The sequence below is a fragment of the Convolutriloba macropyga genome, chromosome 12 (genome assembly GCF_964194025.1).
Source record: "Convolutriloba macropyga chromosome 12, txConMacr16.3, whole genome shotgun sequence".
Taxonomy (NCBI): domain Eukaryota; kingdom Metazoa; phylum Xenacoelomorpha; order Acoela; family Convolutidae; genus Convolutriloba; species Convolutriloba macropyga.
In genome coordinates, this window is record NC_134479.1 from 24,161,381 (window position 1) to 24,188,262 (window position 26,882).

A 26,882-nucleotide genomic window follows, 5' to 3' on the forward strand; every position below is an offset into this window, starting at 1 on the left:
AATCAAAACGACGAAAAAAACGTAAGGGCTTTGATCGGTTTTTGGCGAAGTAAAACCGACGAAAACCGACGATTTCTTATGTTTGATTCCGACGAAATTCTCAACGCTGTAAAGAAACCAGCAGTTCGTTGACCAAGAAAACCAAGCTCGACTCAAGTGTGCTTATGAAAAGACTGTTGCTCTACACATGATAATATTGTGCTTGAACTTAATTGGCTATGAATTGACCTTTACTGGAGCCACAAAATGACTTCAGCTGGACTTCAACTGGGAGCTTGACTGTGTTTTTACAGTCAAAATTGGACCTCCTGCTAAAATTATAAAGTTTTTTCAGATGTTGAGGTCTAAATCTGCGAAGTTACGATTTATCGCAATGCTTCACAGAATGATGATCTGGCTGTGTTTTATTTCCTACGTAATATTAAATAGGATCCAATTATAGCTAACATGTTGTTCACTTTTTATCACGTTTTGTTTTATTTAAATCAGGGCTTTCTATTACATCCTTGTGATGGTGATTGTCTCGACTGTGGCCATGCCAGTGGATCGTGCTAATACCAATCAGGAGAAGAAGATCTATTGTGCAAAGCAGATTGCGGCCCTGAATAAGACATGGGAGCAGTTGGATGTACAGAAAAGTTCAGGTATAGTTCCCTGGTGAAGAAAGACCAAAAATGCGTCAAAAATTGTTGGTATGCTCGGTTTGTACAGCATATTCTGTTTTAAAATACCCTAGGGAAACTCAGACATTTATCGCGCAAGATATTGCAAGATTCTTGCGAATGACGCCTGTCTTGCAAGATGCAAGATCTGGACGCCTATCTTGCTAAAACCTTACAAGATCTTGCAAGATAAACGCCGAAAAATCTAAAGAAAGAAGTGCAATTTTAAACACCAATTAACTCAAGATCAATTCTCTTATTGACTGAGTTCAGACCATCGAAGGGAGTTCAGGGTTCAAAACAGAAACCTTCATATAAACTTTTTTCGGCATTTAACAACGTATTTGAAAAACTCAATTGCAAAAAAATTCAATGATGATTTAAGTACTTTGCTTTATCCACACAAAGTTTGAATAGTTAACTAGGAAGGCTAATAGAAAGGCCTCCAGTGCCTTCCAGCAAACGATATAAGAAGTTTTGTTCGACAGTTTGTTCATTAATTTAGACGTTTTTGAGACTCTAACCATTTTGAATCATTGTTAGGTAGCAAGTACGACAAAAACCCACTTATAGTAACCAGTTGAGAGTGGGAGACCTCATAGTTCCTGCAAAGCTTAATAACTTGTTATCCGTTGCGATATCATAACGTTTTTGAGTGTTTAAATTTGAACCTGGCCAAAATCTTAAATGGTCAATTTTGTTAACCTTCTAATCCGTTGTAATTGTCTTCAATAACAGAACAGCACTTTTTGCCGAAGCTTAAGCAATTTAAAGAAGGAAAATTCGGGTAAAAAAATATTTTGTCTAAAATCAAATATGTTTTAGGGCCAAAACAGTATATCTCATAAGAAGTTTGCCGTCAAAATGCTTTTGAAACACTAAATTAGAAGAAAATGATTCAAAAATTGTTTTCATCAATAACAATTCCTACACCAAGCGTAGCTGAACGAATTGGTACCACGAAGTGAGATATTAAAGCATCCAATTTTCTTCAGTGCTATAACCCCCACCTTTATCTGTGCCCCTTTTCTGGTGCATTTAGCTGTTCATTTGTTCATTGTCTGTCTGTTTCTTTCTTCAGTGCAATCAGCCGAAAATGTTTGTGAGACCTTCGCGCAGCGCAATAACCCCGCCCTTGTTTGAGTCTCTTTCGCGCATTAGTCTTAGCTTTTTTCTTTTTGTTCCTTGAACTTTATGTTTGTTCTAAGATACCATATTTGTAGCAGCTCAATTACAAAATTGTGCAATTCTTGAGCCAAAGTTAACCCAAACCGATATTTTAAGTACAATTTCTTAACAAAAAACAATTTTTCGTAAGATTCCTACAATTTTGAAAAAAAAAACTGGCGGCCAAAAATAAAGTAATAACTTGTTGAAAATCATTGCAACTTTTCCTGTTTAAGCATACAATAGTTAGCCACATAATAAAAAAATTATGAGACATATTGCAAGCAATGGGTATTTTGAGGGTAATCAAAAGAGTTGCGTTTTCCCAAAGACGTAGTAGTAGCGCAATGAAAATAGCAGCTGGCTTTATAATTTAATTTGGAAATGGTTAATGGGGCAAAACACAAAATCTACCTCAGAAACCTTTTTTTCCAGATAGAGTGCATATTTTCAGGTTCAACACCACCCGAAAGGTGTGAAACAACTAACTATTGATAATTAAACATCATTTAGTTTGAGTAAATAAAATTAGGTGTTCTGACACCACTTTGGTGTGCAACCCAAAGACGAACAAAACAAAAAAGGAGAAAGTTAGAATATTAACTAAGCTCACAAAGAGCAGGTACACATTGAAAACTTAGATAAGACTAGAGTTTTTTAAGGTTCTTTTGCGTCTTTGAATTGGTGCCAATAAACTTAAAATCTCAAAAATATCTTGAGTTTGACATGTTTTTGAAAATTGTTTTCGGATGTTAATCATATTTTATTCGCTTCTACTGAGCTTAAAAGCACGTCTTAGTCAATTTGCAAATTGCTCGCAAAAATTTCGTTTTAAAAAGCAAAAATTTAGACAATTTTTTCCAGCTCGTTGTCAGAAATAGCTGAAAATTGTTAATTAAATGTATGTTTTCAATTTTAAAACTTTTAACGTACTTGCTGAAAGTTGATATGAATTCCGTTGATTAAATTACATGCAAGGTATTTTGATATAATTAAAAATGTTGGCCAAAATTCAAATGACAAATTTTGAAAAATTGCCATTTCTTTTCTGTTTAGGCATACAGAAGTTAGCCACATAACAACAAATTAATAAGATCAAAGTACTGGCAATAGGTGCCACTTTGGCAACTTTGGTGCCAATAAACTTAAAATTTCGAAATGATCTTGAGTCTGATTTGCTTTTGAAAATGGTTTTCGATTGTTAATAATCGATTGTTAAATCAATAATAAATATTGATTTCATCAATATTAATTCAATATTAAATCAATATTCAATCAATTTCGATTATTAAATCATATTTTATCCGCTTCTACTTTGCTTAACAACACGTCTAAATCAGTTTAAACATTGCTTGTTTTTTTTAAAAGTTTCTCTTATGCTTACAAACCAAAACAGATTTTGTAATGAAGCGCCAAATTTTCCATCTCGCTCAGAACACCACAGATCTAAACAAACTTTATTTCTTGAGATAAAAAATGCAATTGTTTCAACTAACTAATAACTGTTAATACGATCTAAATTACAAAAAGGTAACTAGTATTCAATCTCCCATGGTTTCAAACGAAAAATAGTTTCTCTCTTTTTTAATTAAACTGATTTTCATTGAAAATAGAAAATGCCTTTCTCTCACAATTTACAAAATTCATAATTCAATTGTCAGATAACGCTTTCGTTGAATATCGTTCACAAAACTTATAACCTTTAAAGTTGTTAACATTCTGTTTATACTTAGCGCTAAGCGTACATTTTGAAAATTGCAGCCATTTCTGATCCGACCCACACTTTATAGGGGATGGAGGAACTATAAATTCAAATGGGCTGTTTTTTTTTGTGCAGACAATTGTAGATCTAATGCACATGCGCTGATCTACAGGAAAGGAAGAATTACAACTAATGTTAAGCTAAATTTAATTGAAGCTATAGAAATTACCTAATTTTTCAAGGTTGAGGGGGATTTTTGGACTGGAGTGTTTCTGCAAGTCTTATATGTGGAGTTATGAAGTGAACAGGAAATCTCATCGACGACTTTCGGGTGAGATCAAATCATATACCTCCCTCTTGTCCGGTCTTAGTGGAAAAAAGGCGTATTATTGGTTTCTATTATACGAAAACCAACATCAGTTTTAATCGATAACAAATTAAAACAAACAGCACCCACCCCCGCAGAGAAAAGGGCAGAAGCCATCAGATTCGTCCAATTTCTCAAGGTTATCTTTTTCAACGTCGTTTATGAGTGCAGACATTTCCCTAGATTATTTCAATTTCGATTCAGATTCGATATTTTTTTATTGTCGCTTTTCGACAACAATTTAAATTAGGCAACCTAAAAAGTTCATGGGGACAATGGGCCCAAAACACACGAGCTACGACATATGCTTCGTCGAGGGACAGCCAGTGAAGTATTGCAGTAGACACAATTGTCTTTTTCCCTGACAGAAACGGACAATTTTGTCGCAGCAACGTTGTTGAACACACAGGCTCCAAAACCAAAACTTATTATTTGTGATACAACTCCAAAGACGACGAACTCTTCGATTCCAAGTAAATTGGGTCTTATCATAGTTTTTTAAACAAAACTCTGAAAACTATACAGCACAAACTCAAGAAATCTAACGATTGTGGCGCAATAGGAAAACGACAAACTAGTCAGTGACCCCAATCAGTCTTCAAGTGATGCTCACCTGACCTGACAAACAACACATTACCAGACATAAAAATTATTTCCAGATCATTTTCACCTACAATTAGAAACGTTCCTGTTAAAGATCGACTGCGATGGTCGAAGTTCATAACAGAGACTTAAGCAAACTTTCAAACAAGTCCCACAGATATCGAAAACTGGAAAAAAACTTCTGGAATCTTCCAAATGTATCTCGCGCAAAGCTTCACGTGGAGGTGGAAAACACTCGTTCCACAACGAAAAATTTATCATTGCTCGATGGGAAAATGGCAGCCCAAAAAGCAAGAGAAGCATCAAGTTAAAACGACAACAAAATGTTGAAAAGAGCGAAGACACTATGTCATTAAGGCTTTTTTGGAAAAGCTGCAAAAGTTTTCAACTCAGACGGAGTTACACCTTCCAATGAGTAAACCTACGAAGATCTTTGTTCTCTACAACCTAAAGAAAAAGAGCCGATTAAACCTGTTACTGATGAGCCGTGCTTAGGATATCAATTCGCAGAAAAAATTGTCAGTGACATGTTATCTTCCTCCCCAAAGGTACTGCAGTCGGTCCAAGCATGATGTATTCTGAGCATCTATCAAATGCCATTCGTTGCAATAACCCTGAGCAGTCCAGAATCTTAATCCAAAAACTCACCTAATCAACTTCTGTTCAGCTCGTGGCTTTATTTACAAATGACTTTGGCCTAACTTTCTGCAACGCCTCTCTAACAACTATGAAGAAACGGAAATCAGGTCTACGACCCATTGCTGTTGGAGAATTTTTCCGCCGTCTTGTGGCTAAATGTTTTGTTTCCTTTGCAAAGGAGGAGGCATTAGAAATTTTCTGTCCGAATCAACTTGGAGTTGCCATAAGGGGAGGCGCAGCATCTATCATCCACAACAAAAAACTATTATACGAAGAGTTTGGAAAGAGAAAAGGCTGAGGAGTCATCCAGATAGATTTTGAAAACGCTTTCATTTCCCTCAAACGACAAGGAGTGTCAATTCCCTCAACTATAAGCAGGAAGTCTCCATGCTCTTACAGAAATCTTGGTATCTTGACGACGGAATTCTGGCGGGAACTGAGGCCGAACTGATGCATAGCTTCGATATTTTGGAAAGTGAAGGCAAAGACTTGTGTTTCAACGTACAGATCTCAAAATGTTTGTTGTGGTTGCCCCAAACCATTATAATTTTAGATCAAAACATTAAGCATGCTGATCCTGAAGGTTTTGAAGTACTCGGTGCGCCATTTGGAACGGAGACGCATGCTGCTAAAGTTTTATCCAAGAGGGTGGAGAAAACTGAGCCTCTCCTAGATCGCTTACAGAAACTTGACCATGCTCATGCAGCTTATGACATACTTAAAATTTTTATTGGTACTCTCAAAATGTTGTGCTCTCTACGCACAGTTAAACCGAGCCCCTCAGTTATTAAGCTCTTGCTACATTTTGACAATGCACAGAGGGATTGCCTAGAAACATTAATCAAGGGAAAGCTTACGTGCAGCAATTGGAAACAAGCAAACTTACCCATCAAGTTGGTTGGATTGGGTTTAGGATGCTCAAGTGATCAACATCTAGCTGTTTCTAATAGTTCAGTGAAGTCCGTTTCGTCTACAGTGGAAGCTCTTATTTGGATGAAACCCACTCTGGAAAATGAAGTTAACGCAAATTGGTTGGAGGTAGATAGGAGAATTCAGAAGAAAATTCAGGAACAGTTTGATCAAAAGTCACTAAATGATCTATCACAAGCAATAAATGTGCGAGAAGGGGCTTGGTTGCAGTCTCCTCTTGCTCCTAATGCAGGTGCTTGGAAGATCACGGCTCCTATTTCCGCCCTGGGACTGCACCTGGAAGTTGAGGAGTTCCAAAGTTGCATCAAATATAGATTGGGTATCCCTATATATAATGCTCCCAGAACTTGTTGCTACTGTAAAAATGGTGTCATAGATTTATACGGGGACCATTCTCTAACAAGCGGAGGACAAGCAGATTTTATCTATTGTCACGACCGTCTGATAGACAAAGTTTTCTCTTCTTGTGTATCCGCAAATTTGAGCACTTCGCTTGAAAAAAAGAACCTGAGCAGTAACAACCAATACGGACCTGCAGACGTATTTCTACCCTCCTGGACACAAGGCAAACCAGCAGCGCTCGACGTAGCAGTGGTGTCAGCACTGCAATCAACAATCATTGAAATTGAGGCGGATACACCCAGTTATGCGTTAACATATGCTGACGACCGGAAACTAGCTGCCCATGACGCTGACTGCCGAGAAGCCGGAGTGAAATTTTTTGCCGCTATAATTTGAAGTTCTTGGTGGTTGGTCTGAAACCTCGCGAAGGACAATAAAGATAATAGCTTGTCTGGGGGCGGAAGAAATGCTTTATCGGAAGGTTTTAGCGTTGCGATTAACCGATTGACTCAATCCATTTCAAGTCAATTAATGCGTGGAAAAGCAAATATGATAATCACCCGTTCCGCCTAACTAATGACATTAAATGCTTGTACCTGATTAGTACAGAGTTCTCTCATTAAATGTTTTGTAAAAGCCAGTTAGATTTTTGAGTTGCCATAAGGGGAGGCGCGGAATCTATCATCCACAACAAAAAACTAATATACGAAGAGTATGGAAAGAAAGAAAGCTGAAGAGTCCTCCGGATAGATTTTGAAAACGCTTTCAATTCCCTCAAACGACAGGGAGTTTTATCAGAATGACTGAAACAAATACCATGTACATATCCGTTTGTTAGCTCGTGCTACGCAATACACAGTTCAATGTTCTACAACGGGCAAGCTATAAAGAGCGAAAGTGGGATACAACAGGGTGATTGTCTGGGGCCACATTTGTTTTCCTTAGCTCATGCCTCGCATTAACAAGATTGAGCAGGAAGTCTCCATGCTCTTACAGAAATCTTGGTATCTTGACGACGGAATTCTGGCGGGAACTGAGGCCGAAATGATGCATAGCTTCGATATTTTGGAAAGTGAAGGCAAAGACTTGTGCTTCAACGTACAGATCTCAAAATGTATGTTGTGGTCGCCCCAAACCGTTATAATTTTAGATCATAACTTATGACAACAAATGCTTGTACCTGATTGGTGCAGAGTTCTCTCATTGAATGTTTTGTAAAAACCAGTTAGATTTTTGAATTTTTTTCTTATCTGACCAAAATGGGGAGAATGGAAACATATTTTTCATATCTGGAAAACGCAAATAAGCTGTTAGAAATTGATTTATTAAACTGTTGATCTGTTGTTTTAAAAACCTAGTCATGATAACCAAGTTAATTCATTTTGGCCGATAGATATATTCATAGTAGAGTGTTACGAAAAGTGCCATTAAAAAGCACGTACATCCATCCTAGAAGTTGGAATTTTTTCAAATTTCGTTTTTTACAGGAGTAATCGATTTTTAAATTTTTTTATTCACATATTAAGTAATTTTTGCTGAAATTTGGCAACACTTTGCTTATGTAATTCAAAGTAAGTTAAAATTTTTAACGGTAGAGTGTTATTGTTACTGTTCGGGATAGAAAAGCGTGTTGAAATGTTTGATTGGAGTTTCTTTGGCTAATAATTTGGATACAGTTTTGAAAATTCAGTCATTCTTCATCAAAAAATGCAAAAAATTTGATATTCTGGTCCATTTTGTTTACATTTGCCCAAAGTGGAGATCTAAAAACCGCTGAAACTATCTCCGTAACTAACTCCAGAAGAGAAGTTGTTGAAACTCGGCGCCCTGTAAAAGTTTTCTGGAATGAAATTTTGCCGCTTTTTACAAATTTATCTTAGTAAATATAAAAAATGCATAATTGTTTTTTTTAAAGTTGAAGTGTTTCACTCAACAATTGGACTAATTCAAAAAATGGACGCTTGGCAAAATCAGGGATAGGGGTGTTATTATCATAGATTACTACAATCAGAAATTTTTTTTGAATTCAATTTTCATTTTGATGCTGTTTTACTTCAAAAAAGTTTGCTTTTGTTTTTTTACAGACAAAACTTTTTTGTTAACGGCCCAATTTATAACAGGTCTCATTTATGTAAAAATGAGGCCGAATGTAGATATATCTTGTTTTCAGAGAAGATAATGGTTTTCGTGGATTTGAAGAACTTTTCACTGAATTATTGTTTTTTTGCATTCAGTTCTTATTCTTTTACAGTCTGATTACGAAGTCTACCTTTGAAAGATCCAAACGGCCTGTTCAATTGTTGTAGGTAGACCTACCAAAACCATGCATTCGGTTGTTACCTGTTGTCTCCTATGCAATTGAATGTATTTTTTTCAAGGAAACTTCACTTACTTTTTGAACTTGTCATTTTTTAATTTTGTTTCTGTCAGGTTTTAGCTTAACCTCAGTAATTACAAATCAAACTTTCTTTTCTACAAAATACGAACCAATTTAATGGTCGGTTTTTTACAAAGAAGGGTTCCTTGGATTTGGTACTAGGAGATTTCAATGAAAATTCTGTGAAATTTGTGCACTTTTGCCATTTTTTTTTCCGTCGGTAATATGTCACACTACTCAGCGATCTAATTGAACATGGCTTTACAATTTTTTTTAAATGGACACACTTTTTGTACATAAGATTTGTTTGTAGGGACCGCTAAAACCTTCTTTTGCAGAATTTGGTATAGTTTTAGTTATTTCTTCCTTTTATTTGTCGTTACCTTTTTTTGTCAAATGCCAAGTATTTAAAAGTCTCAATGGCCAACTATAGATATAAAAATGAACTTAATACTTAATATCGGTACATAAATAATGGTTTTATTGACTTTCAGAAAAAAATTTTTTCAAAAAAAATTGAAGAATGTTTCAGCTAATAGTTTTTTTTCTGGTTTGTGTTTTTTATATTGTTCAATGTTGTATCATTTTTTTTATTCAGTCTCATTATTGAGACGTTCCTTTAAAGATTTGTGTTTTCATACCACATTTTTTTGTTGGATAAACGTTTTGACTGTTGTCTTCAGGGCTTAGACAATTCGTTTCATAATTTTTTTTATAAATTTAGTTACTTTTAAATTTATGTGGTTCTTTTTGCTTTCATTGCGAGATACTTGTTTCACAAACAGATTTTGTGATGTTCGAAATAGACGTAAATGAAAAATTATTTTTCTTGCGGTTAATATTTTATAAAGAGAATGGCTTCAACAGTGTGTTTTCTCAAAATTGTTCGTGGAATTTTTTTTAGTTGTGCTTGTATTTAAATTATTTTATAGTCTTATGACTTATCCTGGCTATTAACAGGCGCAATTAGTTTTCGAAGTAGTTGCAAGATAAACTGTCTACTCCAAGTCAAAAGCTTATGTTGGCTACGAATTTTGAAAATATTTGTTTTTTTAAAAAAGATTGGATTTCTGATATTTGCTAAAATTTTTTCTGCTAAATTGTAGCTTAGCATCTGTCTGGACATGTCACAACACTTATATATTGAACTACAATTTGCTCTAAGCAACGGTTTCGTTTTCCTCAAAAAATCTTTGTTCTTGGTACAATAAGTTTTCTTAAACTGGTTCATGTCTTTTGAATATTCGCCCATTTTTGTAGGTTTTTGTTTTCTTTTCACAGTATCACTACAATAGGCGATCCTCAGTTCATTTAGAAAAAAAAACGAACTCAAAAACTTTTAATGATTTTTTTAGTGAACAGTTAAATGTTTATTTGGCTGGGACATCCTGCTAATTTTTTCGTGCAATTTCTTTTTTTTGCCTGTATTTGTCGTTCTTTTTGTAGTCTTAAGACATTTTCTGGATAAAAAGTCTCAATCGTTCTCTATAGAGGTATAGAAGAATCTACCAATGATTTTGTTTGATGCATAATGTTTCTAATTAGTTTGATGTTAATTCTTTTCAAAAAAGAGTTTTTTAAGTTTTGCCCATTTGCTCATTCCATGTCGACTTGCTACCAAGGCCAATTGAAGAAAATTCCCATTTTTTTCTGATGAAGTAAAGGTTAATCTTTTTATGTTATTTCTTATCTGATGCCAATATAATTTGGTTATTAAAGGTTTTCAAAAAAAGGACAACGAGTTTTGGTCGTAACTAATATTGGTAATCAATTGATTTTTTTCGCTTTCTTTTCTGGTAGCCATATAATGGTATTCACAGGTCTAATTGGCCCCTTAAAGCAGATTTCTTTATTCATCTAGTTGTTTGTTAAGTGAAAAATGAAGATGAGCGGGGTCGGAACTTTATGTGCGAACTCACATTACCGAGCCTTCTTGTTTAATTTACAAATTCGTCTGGTTGATCTGCAAGGCATTTAGATATTGCAGTAAAAAAACAGCGTTGTTAGTAATTTTTCGCAAGCTTTAGTAGACTTGGGCAAAGATGGTTCCGACTTTAGGGATAATTTCAACATATCAAGTTCAATTGTTTGAATCATTGTATCCCTCTTCCAATAGTTTCGGGTTTGACAATTATTTTGTCATTATTGCTCAAGAATTTTTGCTTTTGCGATTTTTATGGCTAACTTTCTATGCAACTGTATAATTACAATTAAATCTTTTATGGTTTGTGGAACAGTAAGTTGATTGGCGTTTTTGATGCATTCGTAGTTATTAATTATATTGTCCAAACTTGTCGTTGTATAGTTTAAGGCGATTAGTTTAGCTGGATATTAAACAAATTGATTTTTTTTTGCTGGAGAGATGTAATTATTGTGATTTTTCTTTCTGCTGCGGAATATGGTAAAAAATGAACTTTTTCTAAAAATGCTAATTTAGTTTGACCTTAAATTGGCAATGGTAATTAGGATCTGGAAAAGGTTTTGTTAGGTTTTATTATTGACTACTCATGTTTTTATATGTAGTCTTTGGGAAAACAATTCTACAGTGGGTGACAGAAAAATTCATGCTAGAATTCAAATGATTATAATAGAAACATAACACCAGAAAGCAAAAAAATTTATTCGATTTTTCATTGTTCAGTATAAACAAAAAGTTATCCCTGAAACTGCAGAGAGTCATTTTGTTTACAGAATCGTAAGGCTGATTGTCTTGATTTCGGCGTTTTGATTTCATTTACTATATAAATCAATGATTTTAGTCCGTAATCGGAAATTAGTCTACTTTTGAAAATTGTTTAGTTTTTTTAGAGTGGAGTGGGGAGGTTCAGTCTATTTTATAAACCTATCCTGGGTCGAGGTGTCACCGACATTCAGCGCCATTCAATTTATGTTAGATAAGCGGTGAATGGGGTGAAATTACATAAATCAGGCGGTGAATGCGGTGAAAAAACCTTTATCGCCTGGTAGCAGTGAAATTACATAAATTCACCGCCTAAAAAAAAATTGTCTAAATTATGTAACAAAAGCGTTCAATACGATGAAAATACATGAATTCACCGCTTATATTAGTGGTGAAAAAAAATAAATTCACCGCTTAAAAAACGTGTCGAATTGTCTTTTGTTCAACAAAGTTAAGATACATTGGTTAAAAGACGCATGGAAAATTTACCCACGAATAACCATACATCTTTTGAAACTTTTTTAAGCGGTGAAATTATGTAATTTCACACCAGAGTCAGCGGTGAACTTACATATATTCACCGCGCATTAACCAATTTCACCGATAAAAATTGGTAATTTCACCGCTCATCTTACAAAAGTTCAACGCGTAGGTTTTACATAAAGGAGAGTGAATTTGTTTTAAATTCAAAACAAAAATTACAGACTTAAGTGGCAAGTGGCGCAGTGGAAGACGAATTGGCTGACATGCAGGATGTGGGAGTTTCGAATCCCTGCATGAAAATGTAGTAAGGGGTAAAATATGGACATTTTTTGTAAGTTCACAGGTTACTCTTGTGGTACATAATTTCACTGCATTTCACCGCAAATTATGTACGCAATGTGCGGTGAAAAAACCAACTTTTCACCGCTTATCTTGCATATATTCCACATTTTTTTCCGACCCGGGATATATGTAAAAGTATCTGTCTTCAGGTGAAAAGAGTCATCTGGATCTTGCCTTGAATTCAGATAACAGGCCCATAACCTCACAAAGCACTGTACCAATCTATGTTCTTGAGAAAAAAGCTTTATAGCATCAATATTATCCCACCATTTTCGCATGAGTTTGGAAAGAAAAGCAAACCATCTTACGTCCCGGGTCGAGGTTCGGCGGTGAATTTTCGTAAGAATCGCGATGAAACGCGGCGAAAAAAAATTTTCACCGCGTATTTCTTACACATTTATTCGATGAATGCAGTGAATCGCGGTGAATTATTTTTTTTCACCGCTTGATGCAAAGAATTATTATTTTTCACCGCATCTAGTGGTGAAAAAATTACTTCAACGCTTGAGAGAACGCGGTTAAAAAAATTTCAGTGCATTAAGCGGTGAAAAAACTATTCACCGCTACCGAGAATGCTGTGAAAAAAATTTCATGGCGATTCACCGCATTCACCGCAAAAAGTTGTGAGAAATACGCGGTGAAAATTATTTTTTATCACTGCATTTCTTACAAAAATTCAGCGTTTCATCTATCAATTCGCGGCTGAGTTTTCGTTACCTGAATTCAATGAGAAACTATGTAAATCCAAGCTTTGGAACACAAAATTTGTAAAGAACAACGCAAAATTTAACGCAGAATTATGTAAGATCAATGCCAAAATTATGTGAATCTGCGCTAATTTCAACGCAAAGTTTGTATTATATACGGTATTTTCAACATTAAGTCATGTAAGATCTGCGACAAATTCAATGCGAAATTTTGTAAGATCTAAGCGTTGGAACACAATTTTAGTTTGAATCAAAGCTAATTCTAAAAGAGAAATATGCAAGATCAAATCAAAATTGTTTTGGATTTGCGCCAAATCCAATGCAAAATTATGTAAGATCTACGCCAAATTCAAAGCACAATTACGTTAGATCTACGCTAAATTCAACGCAAAGTTATGTAGGATTGGCGCTCAAGCCTAGATTTTGCATTAGTTCAATGCATACAGCGTCAACTTTACATAATTTTGCGTTTTTTAGCGTTGACATCTAGGCCTAGGTCGAATAGCGGTGAAAAGTGGTGAGCTTTTTTTTCACCGCATTCACCGCATTCACAGCATTTTTTTGTTACAAAATTCACCCTAAAACCTCGACCGGGGTGTTAAAAATTTATCCAAAAATATTTAAAAATTTAGGATCCGTGTTCGTCGATGAAAAATACAAGGATCGCTCATGTGGTGACTTCGCTGAAGATGTCAAGAATAACCCAAAAGAGTTCCTGAAAGTTGGTGGATGTGTCTACAAGCGCGAAACAGTCCCAATCAACCAGGCTCTTCTGGCAAGCTCTTCTCTATTTAAAGACGAGAACAAATCGGTGTCTTCATTAAGGTTGGCAAACACTCGTGAACGAGATTACAATTTGTATACCACATCGTAAATAAAAACCCATCCAACGTTCTGGCTTTAAATGAAGAGTTAGACTCACCAAATCGTTGTAAATATATCCGCAATAAACCCAGGTTGAGGTCCCAGACGGAAAGTCGATATGTCCAGACCCAGATGAACGCACGACGGGGTTGTCGTGCGTTCAAATTTACATCTGGACATACCGACGTTCCGTCTGGGACCTCAACCTGGGAAGGTCTGTATTTCTACATTTTCTGAGTTTTGCGCTTTTCTCTGTGTGCGCGTGTGTGATGTTTGTTTGTTTGTGTGTGTGTGTGTGTGTGCGTGCGTGCGTGCGTGCGTGCGTGTGAATTGGCTTATGTTCAAAATTTTTACGCGCCCAAGGCGCAAGTGCTGTACTAACTTAATCTTATCTTATCTATATCAATGATTTGCCAGAGCTATTACCCTAACACGGGCAGTTATGGCTATGCTGATGATTTTAAAGTTATCACAAAAACCAAGATGAAATGAACAGTACTGTCAAAAATGTTGAAAATTGGATGAAAGCGAACAGAATGTAACCGAACACAAAAAAATCTCATGCGCTTAACTTCAAGGGGGTAAACAATGCTGTATTATTTGATGAAACTTTATTATCCACAAAGTCACAAGGAGACATCTCTGGAATGATAGCTGTTCATCGAGGAACTCGGAAGCGATCTTGTTTATATTAGATTTGCAAAACGGCTATTTTGTGGCTAAAATGGCTCCGAAAGTCCCAAAACACAAGAGATCGGGATATTTGAAGTTCGAATCTTATCTCGTCAACTCTGTCCACTAGTTTTTAATGTTTTGTAACCCAGTTTCAGACCTCAACTTATGAAACGACCTACAAACAGAGGATGGTCAACCGAATAATGAACACCTGAAATGTATCTCGAAACAATTTTTTTACAATGGTCTTTTGCTCCATTTCTATCCGACCAGAAGTTTAAATCTCTGTTTTTGCTTGACTAAAACGGTCTATCTGGACTGTTATTTGACACACTTTTATGGGCTGTACTTTTGATTGACGCAAAAAAATCGGGCTCGACTTCTTGACCTAAATTGTTATGCTTGGGTTTTGAATAGCTCAATTTTTCAACCTTGAATTGTTTCTCGGCTCACTTTTTACGCTGGATTTTTGCTTCAAACAAAATGCTAATCTTGAGGTTTGCACGATTAAAAATACTAAATTACAGAAGTTTGATTGGGCGATTGTCATGATTTAAGTCTGTCATGAATCTGCTTTTTTGAAAATTAAAATGTTATGCGCATATGTTGCTCATTGATACACGTAACGCAAGCGAAAACGATCCTTCATCCGTTTCCATTTTCGAAAATCATTACTCAATCAAAAAGACAATTAAAGATTTAATAATTTGGAAACGTGTATCAACGAAAAAGGCCAAATTTGGGAAGTATTCTTTATCGCACCCCGGTACATTTCATGTCCCAAGTAACAATATAAGTTTTGTTATATAGCACGTTACTATTTAACAGAGGGAGGGGTATGTAATAATAACCCTGGAGGCGGCGGGGGGGGGGGGGTGATATGAGTAAGCTACATTGTGTTAGTCAATCCATTGATATAGCTAAATTGTCCAACTGCGAGAACTGATTATAGAACTGGTTATCTTAGAGAAAACAAAATTTCTGGAGGGTTTTGACATTTTGCAACCGTCTTTTAAGTTGGCTCGGGTGCAATGCTCTTCAGTTTTGCTCCGTTGCTACGTTTATTACGTACATCAGCAAGCTATATAAAAAAATTTCTGGTTAGTTGCAAAAAGTAGAAACTTGGACAATTTTTTTTAACAATTTCTTATTAAAAAATTTTTCTGGGCACATGAAAGACAAAATAGTTGTCCACAGGCCGACTATTGAAAAGTTTTTTCTCGATGCAGAAAAAAATGCTCAATTCAAACAGCCAATGGAAACGCCTTACCCAAACTATAAATAGGATACTTGACTGTGTATTTTGAATAAAAGAAGCCCCCTCTCTAGAGTTGTGTACTCTTTTCATATGTTGAGACATAAAACTGGTTTGAATTCAAGTAAATTTATTTATATAGGTTTCTATAAATAGGATTTTTCTATTTCAACTTGTATTTTCTCTGCTTCCGTTTCAGATTCTACAAATTGATGTGCCAGAAAAAAATTTTAACTGACACAAGCTATCCAGGTTTGTCGGTGGCACAAACTGGACAATGTATTGTTAATTACAAGATGATCCAATTAAGCCTGGAATCACCTGAATGCTATGGGATAACTGACAACATCATGTGGCCGACAGTACCGTGAACGAAACGCCACAATGAACAACAAAACTATTGGCATGAAGATCATCACAACTATGAAAAAATGGGTGAAAACATAGAAGCCGAAAATAGGCTTCAATGATAGAAAACGAATTGCTGCAACTTCTGTAAATTTTTCGAATGATTTTTCAACTCTTGTATACAAAAATTGGAACCTCTATCTACTATTTTTTAAAATAACTGTTATTGTAGTAGGCTTTCTATGCGTCCTTGTGAGTTGAAGATTTCAAATTAGGTATTAGGTGGAAAATATAAAAAGGAGGCTCGGTAATGTGCGTTCGCCCCCGTTCATCCACCAAATGTGCGTTCGCACATAATGTTCCGACACCGCTCATCAGTTTTGGCTTAATTGTCAACCAAATGAAATCTCACATACTGATAAAAAAAATTTGTGTATGAATTAAAAAATTGCTTCCAATTTGAATCAATTAGAATAATGCCACATTCAGGAGCCGATGCAACCTGATATTGTTAAGACTACGAGACAAGACTGAAAATAATAAAATAGCAACAACAATAATTTACATTCCAAACTCAATACCTATATTTTAAAATTATATAATAACAAAGTCAAATTGGCGTCAAGTAAAACCAGAACTAAACTAATTTTTCTGTACCTCACTAGAAAAAATTAGGACCAGTCCCTGATAAGACTCGGTAACATTTACACGAAAAAGAACCAAAAATAGCCACAAAAAACGAGAAAAAAAATCAAAATTTTTTAAAGTCCCTTAAATTCTGCTAGAATACGGTGTCGAAGAAGCTAGAGTCATGAATTATTCCTTTAAAAACTGATTTGTTCAGTTGTGCCCTCTATATAAACGACAATATTGCAATATCTGACATGTCAATAATGTGACAAGACAATAAACAAAACGGGAAAATGTAAAAAGGAAACATTTTTTTGTTAAAACTCTTAGTATTAAAGCAAAGAAATCATTACTTAAAATACGAAACCATAATCAAAAATCCATTGAAACGACGTTGCAATCTGTTCTGCTGGCCTTAAACTACATGTTGACCGAAAGAAAAATAGAGATCGCAAAGCTCAATAACCATTGTTTACTATAAAAATATATATTCCTAAAAGTTAAAATGACCGTAAGTTTTCGTATAAAAAACTTGATATGTTTCCTTGAAACTTGTTAGGAAGTCAATGAGACTTTTCATTGGTACGCCTTGATTTGAATTGTTCTTTTTCTGCAATTCACGTTAAAATTCAAATAAACGAAAATAACTTTTAAAAAACCGATTACAGTCCGATTTCTTTTGGGTTTTAAAAACAACGATTTGACTAGCCTCGCTATTGCCATTGCCCTATCAGGAACATTTTATTTTTCCAAGTTTTATGAAGAATAATGGTTTGACAAAAAGACAACATATCACATATAAATGATGGATTTTGCATATTTATCAAATTACATGATCGAAAAACATCCAAATTTTTAATTCAGGAAACACTCTCAAAGGACCCTAAATTGAAACCAGCTATCTTCGGATTTAACAAAATTTTAGTCAGCAGTATTTATGAGCGTTAATAGGAGACTAAAGAACTTATTTCCTGCCATTTTTAATGAAAAAAATCAGACTCTTGAAAAATTTGGCAAATATTTTACCAAAAAAACAGAATCAAACAGTTCAGCAACACTCCTTTGTTTTTAGAGGTAGAACAAACAACACTACCATTTTTAATGCTACCAATTTTAACATTTTTAAGCGAAGTTTGCCAAAATTGGTTAAAATTACGGAAAATGTTAACAATAAGAACGAAAATCAGTCAAATGTTCCCAAAAAAAATGAAACCTCGATAACTCAGTGGAAAAAACGAAAATCGAAATTTTTTTAGTCTTATATTCTACTTTGAACGGGCTTCGTAATTCCACTCAAAGCCTATAGGATGAATATATTGATCGGACAAAATTGACTGAACAAAAGAAACACGTTTTAGTATATGCTTCCTTCCCCCACCAAAGTTGGTCGGAGCAAGCAGGAAATCAGAGTTATCTGGGGATCGAGTCTTCATGATAGGATCGCTCTTGAGTTAATGTCAAACATCACTTACTGTCCGTTAAATTTATAAAAAAGAATACTTGATTTCCAAAGACAGATATTGATAGCATGCTAATGGGAGTGTAGTGTAAATGTGTATAATTTATAGATGGTTTAAATGCGAAAAATTTCTTTTAATTTTTGTCAGAATTAACTAAATTTATAGTCTCTTCAAGATAAGCTCCAATAAGATAGGTTATGAGAAGTTCCAAATTGTTTTAACGAAATGGGCCTTGATTTTTTTTCGCAGTTCGAAATTTACTTATTACACATTTTTACTTATTGAATTAGATATGACAAAGTCATTCCAGGATTCAGTTCGTGTGTTTTTGTACTGCAGGGTAGGGGCCACTTGTTTTTATGATGGCTGGAGCTGATTGATAAGAAGTTGTCCAAGTAAGTAGCCTGTTTAATATTCAAAAGTTAACGAACTGGAAGCATTTTCGCTGCAACTGATATTTTTTTTCTGATGAAGTAAGACTCTGCTTCGCAGTTTCTGGCACATGAATAAATTTCCCCATTCATTACGAGCAGGAAGTGAACCATGGAGCTGAAATGTTTTTTAGGATCTGTATGCTAAAAAAATGATAAAAAAATTATTATAATTCCACCAAAAAAATTAGTTTAAAAAACTCAAGCTCATTCGTTTATTTTAGGATACAAGCACATTTTTAGGGACGAGCTCCGTGGAAGTGTAATGCGAGGTCTTAAATTGTTCCGGATAATAGTACGTAAATTAACCAAAGTTGAAGTGTTATACCTGATTTTGATAATTTCAGGATAGCTATCGCCGTATTTTGATTACACTTCTTTTCCAATAGAGTCTATAATCAGAGTAAAAGCTGGAATGTCTGAATATATTGTGCGAATGAGCTCTTTTTTGACTCTTTGACTTGTGTTTTTCTGCAACAAGTTTAAGAATACTGTCAACAAAATAATGTTTGTTTCAAAAATGAACAAGAGAAACCTGAAGGAGACAGTTCCGAGAGCACATTTTTTAAAAAAATGAAATCAATTTTGATTCAAAATGCTTGTCTTACTAGTAAAAAACCGTACTTTTTTCCTTACTAACCTTGCAATTTTGATGAGAGAACTATTTTTGTTTCTGTGCACAAGCTCTTCATTGATATCAACATTAACCTAAAGTTTTTTAAAAGTATCGTTAAACCTAAGTTAATTCTGTAAGTTTCAAGTTAATGGACTCTCTGAAATTTATTGAGTAGTTCTTTTAAGTAAAGCTCTTTAAGTAATTCTCAAAAGATTTGCCGGCATTCCGCTCAGTTTGGGTTAAATTTTCGCCAATTTGTTTGCAAAATGATTTTACAGCATTTAGGAGAGTTTATCTGTCGTCTAAATTTTTTTGCAATTTGATCAATTCAAAATGTTTTTTAAAAGACATTTTCTAGTTTTGTATCTTTTGCCCAACTTAATGAGATATTGCCCGGGTCGAGGGCGAATGGTTATTTTATAAGAGCTTGCAAGTTTCTGGCAGAAACTTGCAAGGCGATGCCTTGCCTTGCAAGTTTTTCTTCCAGAAACTTGCAAGTTCTTGCGGTAGTTTCTTCTACGGTAAATGACTGAATGTTAAATTGAATTAACCAATAATAAGAATTGTATTCGACAGGAATGAACTTGCAAGAAAATTACAAGTTGGCCATTCGACTTACAAGTTCTTACAAGTTAACCATTCGACTTGCAAGTTCTCACAAGGTAACAATCTTTCGCATGAAACTTGCAAAACCTTACAAGTTGACCGTCTTTTGCAAGAAACTTGCAAGTTCTTACAAGTTAACCATCTTTCGCAAGAAACTTGCAAAACCTTACAAGTTGACCGTCTTTTGCAAGAAACTTGCAAGTTCTTACAAGTTAACCATCTTTCGCAAGAAACTTGCAAAACCTTACAAGTTGACCGTCTTTTGCAAGAAACTTGCAAGTTCTTAAAAGTTAACAATTCGGTCTCAACCCGGGTTGAGATCCGACTGCGCTTGATTGACTGATCATATTTTTTCGAGAAAAATCATTATATTAGGAAGACACTTTGATCCACAAATATTAAAAAGCTTTGACACAAATTACAACTTTGTTTCGCGTCCACACCGTTGGAACATAAACAAATACACACTATATTTGTTTAAAAATTATTCAATTCTGATAAATGTTTGTTCAACCGTTGAGTTTCTGTTTCCGGAGCAAAAATTGATTGTGGATTGAGAATAGAACAACAGGATGAAACAGCAGCCTAACTACAGTAGTATTCTAACTCAACTACTCACGTTGAAAGTAGTGAAACATTTTTACGCTCGTAATTTTTCACGTTAATTGACACCAGTTATATGATTATATTCTAAAGGAAACAGAATTTTTTTTACCTGTTTAAGATAAACAAATATTGATTTTTTAAAAAAACCTTCAATGATATCTCTACTCAATGGTGCAGTCATCTTCTATTCTCAGTTATATTTCTGTGTTTGTGTTCTGTGTAAGTTATTAACGATTAGACCCGAAGTTTTTGTTTTTAGTTGTTTGTATAAATACAACGCCACTTTACAAAAAAAAACTAGTTTTTTGCATTGTTTTTAAAAGACTGCCCATTTCCAAAATTCCTGGATGGTTTTTCTCTTTTCCTCGTCATTAGGTTGACTACTATTAGGTAATTTTTTCTAGCTACGGAACCAGTTTGCATTTAGCTCTTCTAGGGATTCATTTACGAAGCTAAGGGTTCTAAAGGTTTTGAGTATTCTGTCCGCTTGATTTTGGAAGATGATTTTGTACACGTTTCTAACAAAAAGCTGATACCGCTGAACTTGTTTGTTAAATCCTTGAGTTTATAAGCAAAACTAAATGCTCTCCATTTCAAAAACTAAAAAGGACAGTCTTTTTATTAAAATGAAATGTTACCTGTTGTAATTATACTAGCCAATTCTACGATTCTTTATTCCGATTGTGCTTCTAAACTGATTGTAATAAAATTTTTAATATTTATTGAGCCGTTTTTATTATTTAATTTTTACGGTTTTTCATCATATTACGTTAAATCATTTTCAGAAAAGTTGAACATATCTTGCATAACTTCAAAAAGCGAATTGTTTACCCGGACTTTGGTCGCAGTGAGTTTCATTGCTGTACCACTGACTTTCAATAGCAGCCATTACTGTACCGGACAAATAGCAGTATAAATACTTTTTACTCAGACTCCATTAAGAAACATCCCAGTCTGCCCGTCTTCTTCGCAGCCTCATTTAAGTTCTTTCTCAACACTGCACAGAACGTTTCACATTTCTCTAATCATCATACTATACATAGAAAGAACTTAGCAAATTGGCGATACCCTCAAAAGCTATTCTAGCTCCAAATATACCATAAATTGGTGCATTTAGATTTTTATGGTGGATTCGGTGTCGGGGTTCGGTGTCGAAGTTCAGTGGCGGAGGTCAGTGGCGGAGTTCGGTGGCGGAGGTTGACGACGGAGTTCGGTGGAGGTCGGTGGTGGAGGTCGATGGATGTTGGTGACGGAGGTAGCTGGAGTTCGGTGTGCGGAGGTCGGTGGAAGTCGTTGGCGGAGGTCGATAGAGGTTGGTGTCAGAGGTCGGTGGAGGTCAGTAGCGGAGGTAGATGGAGGTCAGTGGAGTTAGAAGGGTGGTTTTATGTAATAACCATGTCTGATAACAAGTGGTACGTTTTATCTTTGTCCTATTCTAGGCAACCAATGCAGCCCAATGAGATACAATTGGGGGTGCAGCCCGACAACCGCGTTCACATTCATGATTCCGTGCAGCGCGACAGCCAGAGTTGACTTCCAACGAGATCTCTTATTAATCTCTGCCACATTTTGTTCACGTTGATAAAAATTATTCACGTCAGCCATCCTGCTGAACATTGATGTCGGGAGAAGCGTGTGGAAGTCGGTTGAGGTCGATGGAGCTATTCAAAGAGCCCCAATTAAAATTAATTAGACGCACGCGACAAACTCAGGTGCATGAGACAAACTCAAAAAAAATTTAACTCAAAATTATTGTTAGCTAAAATCATAGTTATAATCGTAGTTATAATCATTGTTATAATTTCTTAGTTTATAACTGTTTTTTTTTATTTTTTATTTTTTTATCTGTTCAGTTTTTACTTTCAGTGAGTATGTATATTGAAAAGGCATGTAGTTTAATTACGATCAAAATGTAGATAGCGAGAGAGAGAGAGAGAGAGAGAGAGAGAGAGAGAGAGATATGTAGAGAGAGAGAGAGAGAGAGAGAGAGAGAGAGAGAGAGAGAGAGAGATAGGTAGAGAGAGAGAGAGAGAGAGAGAGAGAGAGAGATCGAGCGAGGGGCGATATAATTGTCTCTTGAGCAAATAAAAGCACCAAAGCGCGGATTATTAGGTACGCCATGCGCATATACCAGTGGAGACTAAATTTTTATGTCCAGACCGCAAACCGAAATAATAAAAATCATGTTCGGACAAAGTCAGTTGATGACTCATTTTGTCTTACTAAAGTCAAACTTAACTGTGAAATCTCGGACCTGAAAATAGTAATGGCACGCCTAAAAATCATTATTATAGACGCGCTCCGGGTATACGCAAAATTACATTAAGCATTTACGGACGCCAAAGTACGGACGCAGTCTAGAACAATTTCTGTTTTTTCATTGGTAATCGGGATTAAGCACTGAAACATAAAAATGCCTCGGTTCAGCCTCGGATCACTCTTTACCACGCACCGACTCATGAGAGTCTTCTTGTCACTTATGAGAGTCTTCTCCTGAACCTGTAAACTTGTTGGCAGTTGTTAGAGAACTTTTGGCTGAAACATCAAAACTACTTTTCACTTTGTGCTATATTCATCAGCAATAATTCTTACCAGCTTCAATTTTTAAGATTTACTAATTTCTTACAGCTTAACCCTTTAACTTGGGTAAGTGGTTAGATGTACTTGATCGTACCAAGGTTGCCAAGTTTTTCAGACAATATTTTTTTCGCGTTTAAGGGATTTCATGGAGGGGTTGTAATACACGTACTTTTCACCACCAAAATATGTCAGAGGCAATTATTTCACGCATTATCAGAACGAAATTATTTCACGCATTACCTGACCGAACGAAATATCAAGTTTGATATTTCGTTCGGTCAGGTATATGGTTGCCAAGTTTTCTTGGTCACCATATATGGCTTGGATATGGTTGCCAAGATTTATTTATGGTGGTCAAACCGGGAACTGTCTGGTGATAATAGTTGTTTTTTATATTTATGTTAACTGGAGAGATAATTAAAAAAATTAATTAAACCTTTCTGTTGATGATCTCAAATTCTCTGTTCAATTTCAGTTATTTGCAGTCCACATGAATCTGCACATGAAAAAATCCGTGATTGCAAATTATATACCAGAACAAAAAACAGTGATCAAAAGAACTGAAGAAGTGAATTATACGTGAATATCAGAATCAGAGCTGGCGTCGTGATTCTAGATGCCCCATTCAAAACCGCAATGATCCTTGCTGGACTTCCAGTTCCATCTTTGAGATGCATCGGAAATATCATTAAATGAGAACCTTTAGCCGGCAACTTCTCCATCCCCTCAGATTTCACGTTTTCAAGTAATAGTTTTCCTTCTGGCAAAAGAGTTGTGTGAAGTCGATACCTAAAGTATTGTCACGTTAATGGATAAAAATGAATTTTGGGTTAGATTGGGACTGAATTGGCAAAGGAATTGACCAGTTTTTTTCTGTTCATTAATTTCTTGTTAATGAGTCACGACCCGGATCATAGTAACATTGTAAATCAGCGCTGAATAATGTTCGTCTGTATTTTACTATGAACAGTCTGTATGTTCATCTGTATTTTCGTCAGTATGTTCGTCTGTATTTTACTATGAACAGATTATGATCATGTCACCTTTTATACTGTTCAGACAAAAAATCATAGTAAAAAACCGGCTCTCTGAAAACACTCTGAACAGCCCAAAACAAAATCCAATTCTCGTTTATCATGCACACTCAAAGTGCTTGTTTTTAATAAGATGCAGATAGTAGAAATTTGGGTTGCGATAAAAAATTGACTTAAGATATAATCTATCAAAGCATCCAAGTCTTTTCGCATAATACGAGGCCTCACGGATCTGGACGAAAACCGAATAGAAGCAGTTCAATGGAAATACTTTTCAACGTAAATAATTTTGATTTAAGAGTTACATCATGCCAAATTGCTCAGGCGAAAAACTGCCATCACGATGAACTCCATAAACATTAAATGTAAATTTTTAATTAACATGGACATATCTGCATTTGAATTGTTTCCCCCGCAAGAAAAGATGAAAAACGAGAGCTTCAAGCCATTAATCAAAACTTGCAATGTAAATTAGAAAAGTAGAAGCTAAAGTTTTAAAAAGTATGAAATATGAAATGGAAAGGCAGGATTGTAACACGGTAGATCAACTTGGTACTTTCAAAATTCAATCAGTCCCTCTGTTTGGTTTAACAAATCCCCAAATTGCCGATTGAGCAAATATATAATCGATGATGCCAAAAACTATGCATTATGTCCAAACTCTTCATCGAATGATAAACAAACGGAAAAAAAACATAGAAACTTCTTATCGAGGAGATGTGCCCGTTGATTTGAATCAATAAAATATCTGAAAGAAAAAGAGAAACACAGCTTATAAATGCGCTTGAGAACACCTTTGTCAAAAGAACAATTAATATATATGTTGACAGGTTTTCACTAATATAAGTTTTCAGCTACAAAAAATGGTGACAGAAAAAGATCTGACACTTTTTGCAAAATATTACGTTATTTATGCGATCAAATTCAGACTAATGACTCAGAAGGCAACAACCGGGGATACCCGACAATAACCGGGGATACTCGGGAATCTTAATTTTTCCCGGTAATCTCGGCAGGAAATCCGGGAATCATAACTTTTCAAACCATTTTTGGCGGCAAACAAGGGAGAATTAAACGTTCCCTGCAAAATTAGCGAGAAATGATACCATTCTGGTCAACTTAGCGGGAAAACCTCGGCTTTTCTCGGTATACATAGCGGCAAACCCTGAAAATGATGAGTAAATCGGTACAACGGCCAAATGTACAAGGCTGATGAATTTTTTCAGCAAAGTTTGTTGAAAATTGGAGTTAATGCTTCAGGAGCACTTCTTACACGTATAAGTTCTTTGGAAACAATTTTTGGTGAAAAAACTCCAGCAAATTGTATGTGCCTAGCTACATATGCCATCGGGACGCAATTCACAACAATCCTACTATTCCCACTTGGAATCTTTTTTGTACTTTTTGTTCAATTTCTCTATTTCTCTCAACTCTGGGCAAGAAGCTTTTTCTGAGCAAGCAAAGCGTTTTTTCCTAGATGGCAAGTTAGGTACTCTACAAAGACATTCGAGAATGAAAACAAAGCAACGGCTATAACTCGGCACAGCTGATAAAAATTGATTAGAACTTTATCGATTAATTGCTTGACTATACAAAAATCTAAACTTTATGTTAACATGACAACAACTGTTTTTTGTTCTTTTTGCTGTTGCTTTTATTGTAGTTGTGGTTGTACATGTTGTTATTGCTATTGGTGTTGCTGGTGTTATTGTTGTTTTCGTTGTTGTTGTTGTTTTTAATGTTGTTGCTGTTGTTGTTGTCGTCGTTGTTGTTGTTGCTTTTGTTGGTGTTGTTGTTGTTAATATTGTTGCTTTTGTTGCTGTTGCTGTTGCTGGCACGTTACTATGTAAACGAATAGCACGTGCGTTGGGCGTCGGGGGCCTAACAAAAGCCTACTAAGCTGGGAGGCAAAGGAGAATCGATCCAAACAATCATATCAAAGTTATGAAAGCATTATCTAAAATCTGAAATCTTTAGGTTAATTCATTAAAACATCCATAAGAAGCTGTTGAGAATTGTCGTCGTCGACCCGTCTTATGTTGTACGACTACAAAAAGTACGACAAAAATAAGCAGATATCAAAAACTGAATTATATTTTGGGAGAAAAAGGTGTCGAAGCCGTTAATAACATAATCTGCCTAATTAGTATTTTCATTTTAACCTACCTTCAACGCCATTATTCTGATATGTGACTTGTCCCTAATTTGATATAATAACAAGAAGAAACAGACCTAAAATATTGACAAACTTAAAAAAAATCAAGAGAAAATGAAAACTCGTACTATCATATTCAAAAAACTGTCACTTGAAAGATAAAATCCGCCACGTAGATTATCTCCAATTCAGTAGAAAGAGGATGCAGTAATTTTGCTACATAACAACAAAAATTTTTCAAAAAAAGATAGCAAACAGATTAAATTGCAACTCATTGGGATCAATAATTATGGAAAACAAACCATCAGACCACAAAAAATATAAATGTAGATGTCAAAATCCCACATTCAATTTTACGCAGCGTTTTAATTGCAACTTCTTTATATGTCAATCGGACCTCAACTTCTTGTTAATTGAACTCGCCAAAAGTTGTGTTTTGACCATTACAGTTTATATTTCCGTAAAAATTGAACAATATGGTCTAAAGTATTATATTTGTTTCCACTTTTGATAAAATTTAGCCAAAAATTCGAATGCATTTCAGCAACACTTCTCTATTTTTAAAGGTAAAACCATTTACTCCGTTTGAACATTTTAAACATATTTTTGGAAAAATTTTAT

The 26,882-nt window shown here is 35.1% G+C and overlaps 2 protein-coding genes across 3 annotated transcripts in view; one reads left to right on the plus strand and one right to left on the minus strand.

The window, feature by feature from the left end:
• The window catches only part of LOC142350823 (uncharacterized), a 31,208-nt gene extending 14,795 nt beyond the window's left edge, over positions 1-16,413 (plus strand). Inside the window, exons 2-4 of one of the 2 annotated variants that reach the window (XM_075402783.1) lie at positions 490-644; positions 13,634-13,826; positions 15,995-16,413. In XM_075402783.1, the coding sequence (XP_075258898.1) occupies positions 490-644; positions 13,634-13,826; positions 15,995-16,166 (520 nt within the window). In that variant the 3' untranslated portion in view covers positions 16,167-16,413. The remainder of the gene's footprint in view (positions 1-489; positions 645-13,633; positions 13,827-15,994) is intronic. The other variant, XM_075402784.1, reaches the window with a different exon arrangement.
• A 7,073-nt stretch (positions 16,414-23,486) lies between these two features.
• Positions 23,487-26,882, minus strand: part of LOC142350429 (isatin hydrolase-like) — a 33,922-nt gene continuing 30,526 nt past the window's right edge. The window contains exon 4 of the mRNA XM_075402276.1: positions 23,487-23,861. Coding sequence (XP_075258391.1) covers positions 23,624-23,861 — 238 coding nt within the window. The 3' untranslated portion in view covers positions 23,487-23,623. The remainder of the gene's footprint in view (positions 23,862-26,882) is intronic.